This window comes from Grus americana, unplaced genomic scaffold, assembly GCF_028858705.1.
Source record: "Grus americana isolate bGruAme1 unplaced genomic scaffold, bGruAme1.mat scaffold_476, whole genome shotgun sequence".
NCBI classification, from domain to species: domain Eukaryota; kingdom Metazoa; phylum Chordata; class Aves; order Gruiformes; family Gruidae; genus Grus; species Grus americana.
The window spans coordinates 2585-7609 of NW_026561737.1; the positions used below are offsets into that span (position 1 = coordinate 2585).

A 5025-nucleotide genomic window follows, 5' to 3' on the forward strand; every position below is an offset into this window, starting at 1 on the left:
TTTCCCCAGGTGAGCGTGTCTGTGCTGGCCTGGCCGGCCGTTCCTGGTTCCCTCCCCATGCTCCCTGCAGGGCCCCAAGCTGGTGGGGCTGCTCTGCAGAGCGAGGGGGCTGTGGTGCCCCGGGGCCATGGGGTGACCCTGCACTGGCCATGCTGGTCAGGGTGGGAAGCAGAGCCAGCCAGAGGGGATCACAGCTGCTGAGCCCCTTTCCATCTTCCCTGATGGCTCAGAAGACAAGGACAGTGCTTGGCAGGACCATGGTGTGTCTCCAGTGGCACAAAGGGCAGGGGAGGGCTGCACTAGGTCCAGCCCACAGGGTTTCCATGATGGTGTGATGAACCACTGTCTAGACTTATGTCCCTTTGCCTTCTGGCTCCTCACAGCCTCTCCTGCCATTGCAGAGCCCTCGTTAGCCCATGGTCTCCTCAGGTTTGCCTTCTCCTCTGGGACACTCCTCCTTGGATTGTCACTCATTTTATGAGGTGCCACTCTCTGCCACCTCCGACTCACACACTATTCCTGGAGATCCCCTCACTTCTCCTGGCAGATCTCCATTCTTCTCCAGGATGACATCTGCCATCAGCCCCACTGCAGGTGGGACAGCACCAGGTAGATAAGCCAAAGACCAGTTCTTGTCTGAATGGACATGTGCAACCAAGAAGGAAGGTCTTCATCCAGCCCTTGCTCCCTAACAGATCCCCCTGGGACTCTGAGCTTGTCCCCCTGAATCCATCAAGAACCCCAAAGAGCAAAAGTCCTTTGGAGGGAGCAGCTTCTTGGGTGTATTCCTGACAGCAGCTTTGGAAGGGGTGTCCAGCCTTCTGGCCCTGCCCTGAGGAGCCCTTCTGGTTATGGTGGTGCTAGCAGAGAGGCCAGCTCTGGCACGCTGCTCCACATGGCCTGCTCCTGCCTTCAGGCACAGGGATGCCACTGTAGAGACAGCAGGACTGTCACAAGTTACACGAGACCTTGGGGGTAACAGCAATGCCAGGACACAGCAGGACAGTGTGGAAGGGAGGAGAGAGCAGCCCTGTCCAGGCCGCGTCCTGCTGCTGGCCTTGGCCATGGCTCCAGGGCAGCAGCAGCCCCGACGTGAAGGCAGCGGACAGGGAGTGCCCGCTGAGGCAGCGAGGGGCAGCCCCAAGGGCAACCCAGGCTGCTGCTCCATGGGGCAGCTGGGCATTTGGCTCCTGAACCCTCCTGCATGCTGGGGCTGCTCCTCCAGCTCCAGAGGAGATGTGCACAGATGGGAGCTGAGAGAATTCCCACTGCTTTCTCCATGGAGTTTATCTAGACAGGCAGCCTGGACCCATATGTACATGAGGTGTTTGGGTCAAGTAAAAAGAGGTAACAGGCAAAGAATACTAATATCACAGGTATAAAATAAACAAAAATCCTAAGGAGAAAAGAAGAACACAAAAAAATACAGACCCATATGAAGAAAAGCTACTCCTGGCTCTTCCTGAAATACAGAGGGAGCCCTGGTGGGATAATGGGGGTCTTCTTGATCTGAAGTAGATTGTATTCAAATAGTTTCCACAGGGCATCTATGATTTCCTGGTTCCTCATGCTGTAGATGAGGGGGTTCACTGCTGGAGGAACCACCGAGTACAGAACAGTCACCACCAGGTCCAGGGATGGGGAGGAGATGGAGGGGGGTTTCAGGTAGGAAAATATGGCAGTGCTGATAAACAGGGAGACCACGGCCAGGTGAGGGAGGCACATGGAAAAGGCTTTGTGCCGTCCCTGCTCAGAGGGGATCCTCAACACAGCCCTGAAGATCTGCACATAGGACAGCACAATGAAAACAAAACAGCCAAAACCTAAAAAACAGCTTAAAATAAGAAGCCCAACTTCCCTGAGGTAGGTGTCTGAGCAGGAGAGCTTGAGGATCTGGGGAACGTCACAGAAGAACTGTTCTACAGTATTACCATGGCAGAGTGGTATAGAAAATGTATTGGCCGTGTGCAGCACAGCATTGAGAAACCCACTGCCCCAGGCAGCTGCTGCCATGTGGACACAAGCTCTGCTGCCCAGGAGGGTCCCGTAGTGCAGGGGTTGGCAGATGGCAACGTAGCGGTCATAGGCCATGACAGTGAGAAGGGCGTACTCAGCTCCAAGCAAGAAGAAAAATAGAAATACTTGAGCAGCACATCCTGCACAGGAGATGGACCTGTTGTCTGAGAGTGAGTTGGCCATCACTTTAGGGACCGTGATAGAGATGGTACCAAGGTCGAGGAGGGAGAGGTTGAGGAGGAAGAAGTACATGGGGGTGTGGAGGTGGTGGTCGCAGGCTATGGCAGTGATGATGAGGCCATTGGCCAGGAGAGCAGCCAGGTAGATGCCCAGGAAGAGCCAGAAGTGCAAGAGCTGCAGCTCCCGTGTGTCTGCGAATGCCAGGAGGAGGAACTCAGTGATGGAGCTGCCGTTGGACATCTGCTGTTTCTTCGCATGGGGGCCAGTTCTAATAACGAAAGGACAGGGAAAAGTTAGGACAGAATCCACTGAGCAAAACCACTCTCTTTTTCATAGAAACACCCCCCAGTTGAAATACATTTCCTTTCTCTGGTTTGTGCTGGCTGAGTGTGTTGTGAGGAGCTGAGGAGTCAGCTGTGCTGAGCTGTAGTGGGTACATGGAGCTGGTTTGTGACAGCTCCAATATTCAAAACCCATGTCAGATGCAATCCACATTTACTGGAAAAATTCAATCTCTGATCTCACAACTCAGAAGAGTGTGGGCTGCAGAAGAGAGGCTTAGCATGCTAATATAAGTGTTTTCTGTGTTTTCATTTTCCACAATCACATCTGGGAATATTCTTCTGAGGGTTAGAAATGCTCATTTCAGAATGGAAAATGGGAAGAGTTTTGAGACAGGACAGGCAAAAAGGCTCAGCTCTTTGTAGCTTAGTGCAGAGTCAGGAGAGATGCAGTGTCCATTAGACTGTCACCCAGCTGCCCTGCACTGTTGCTTCTGCTGCCTTGAAGATGATGACAAACAGAAATTACTTTTAAATAATACCCCCAAAAAGACACTAACAAGAGCAGGGGAGTCATGATTCAAAGGGCAGATCTGCAAACTCTTCTCTTTCCCAGCCCAGAGGTGGAGTTGTGATGGAGAGAGAAGGACACAGCCCCTCTCAGAGAGAAACAAAGGCCTCTGAGAGGAGAGAACTGACCTCCAAGGGAAAGCTCAGCACTCCCTGGGATCCTACAGCACAGCTGTGCTCTTCTGGGGCAGCTCCCAGCCCAGCAGCACAGGCAAAGCAGACAGTCCGATGTCCTGAAGATGGGATGTCCTAAAGGCAGAGTCAGCTCATTGCTCAGCAGACAACGCCCAGCAGACATCTAGAGTGAGGGACCACAAGAGAGCAGCCTGAAGGCAGCCTAGCCCAGGGCTTGGCTGCAGTTTCCTCCCACTCCCTGCCCATGTCTCTGCTGCCTGGAGCTGTCCTTGCCAGGAGCTGGTGCTCTGCCCACACCTCTCCTCCCCGTCCCTGCTCACAGAGCCCATCCCACCCTCTGTGTGCTCAGCTCTGCCCTGCAGACCCCTCCTGGCACCAGGGCACTGCCCAAGGGGATCCCAATGCTCCTTGAGAAGTACCATGGCAAATGTCCCAGGGGCAATCTCAAGCTGTAATCAGCCCTCACAAACAAAGCACCCTCTCAAGAGCAGAAGGACCCTGCCCTGCCCTTCCAGGGGGTCGCTCCTTCCACCCACAGCTTCTCCCTGCAGTGCCCTGGGCAGCTCCGCGGGCAGGCTGAGGGCTGACCATGGCAGAAGGCAGGGTCCCTGCCCCGGCACACAGCCCCTGGGCTGCAGGGACCCTGCTCTGCAGGACACAACTGGGCACCCCTGCCTGCACACCTGCATTCCCAGCCACTCAAACTTGCCTCTGCACAGGGAGTCCACCTGGCAGATCCCAGCAGCTGTGGGCTCTGCCAGCTTGAGGAGATGCCTCCAGGAACCGCATCGGCATTGCCCTGCACCCAGAGACTTACCGTGTCAAGGGCTCTGAAGATTTCTCCTTCCCTGAGCTCTCAGCAAGCCTCCCATTTCCAACTGCCTTTAAGCTCTCTCTGCCTCGCTGTTCTCCCCTCGGTGCCTGCAGGCAGAGCCCTCAGCCCTGCTGGGCTCTGCAGAGGAGCTGCTCCTGGCCAGAGATGTCTCTCTGCAGCACAGCCCACTTGCCATGAGCTCCCTCCGTCCCAGGAGACCAGAAGCAGAGGCCCAGCCCAAGGCGGCATGTTAATGACCCCTCTGGTGGGTTTGGGGATGAGTCCATGAAGCTCAGACCCTGAGAGGAAGCTGATGAAACCTCTCCAGAAGTCACAGTGCGATGCAAACTCCACAGTTTCTTGGAGCATTAATGGGTCCCCCTGAGGGCCATCCCTGACAAAGCAACTCTGGGGCTGGTTAGAGCAGGCAAGTGGAGGCAGTGATGACAGGTAGGCAAAGGCAATGGCAAGGTGGCTCTGATGCTGAGTAATCCTGGGTGTGTTTGATCAAGCCAAAGGGCCAAGCCCTGACCCCCAGCCCCTGGGAGGGGAGACCCTGTCCCTCACACACAGGGCTCAGGGCTCTTCCTGGGCCAGAGTGATGTGGGGATGTGCAATGCCTAGAGCAGGACTACCACACACTCTTTCTCAGGCTCACAGGTTGTGACAAGGGGGCAATGAAGTCCTGGTGCTCTAATGAGAAGATGTCTCCTCACAGGCATCACCTGCAGAGAGAACAGCCACAGCCCAGCAGACCAAGACCTTGGCTGTGTTGGGGGCTTTCAGCCTTGCCACTGCCCCCAGATGTCTCCACCACAGCATGTCCTACGGTGTCCCACACCTGCACCTCTTTCCCTGCAGGCTCTTGACACCCAGCCTGCTTTCCAACTTGGGTCTCACCTGAGCGTCTTCCCACCCTTACTGATATCTCTCCATCCTCACAGACTGTTCATTGAAATGCAAAGCTCTGACTGATCCAGACTCTTGCTGGGTGGCCTCTTGTACCACAGAACTGCACTTGCAGGGACA

General features: G+C 55.2%; 1 protein-coding gene across 1 annotated transcript; it reads right to left on the reverse strand.

Annotated features, from left to right (window-relative positions):
• Positions 1–1471: 1471 nt before the first annotated feature.
• On the reverse strand, positions 1472–2436 carry LOC129200764 (olfactory receptor 14A16-like; the record flags this gene model as incomplete). The annotated part of the gene is made up of 1 exon (XM_054812026.1): positions 1472–2436. A coding segment is annotated over exon 1 (965 nt), but the record flags the coding sequence as incomplete, so codon positions are not given.
• Between the last annotated feature and the right edge of the window lie 2589 nt (positions 2437–5025).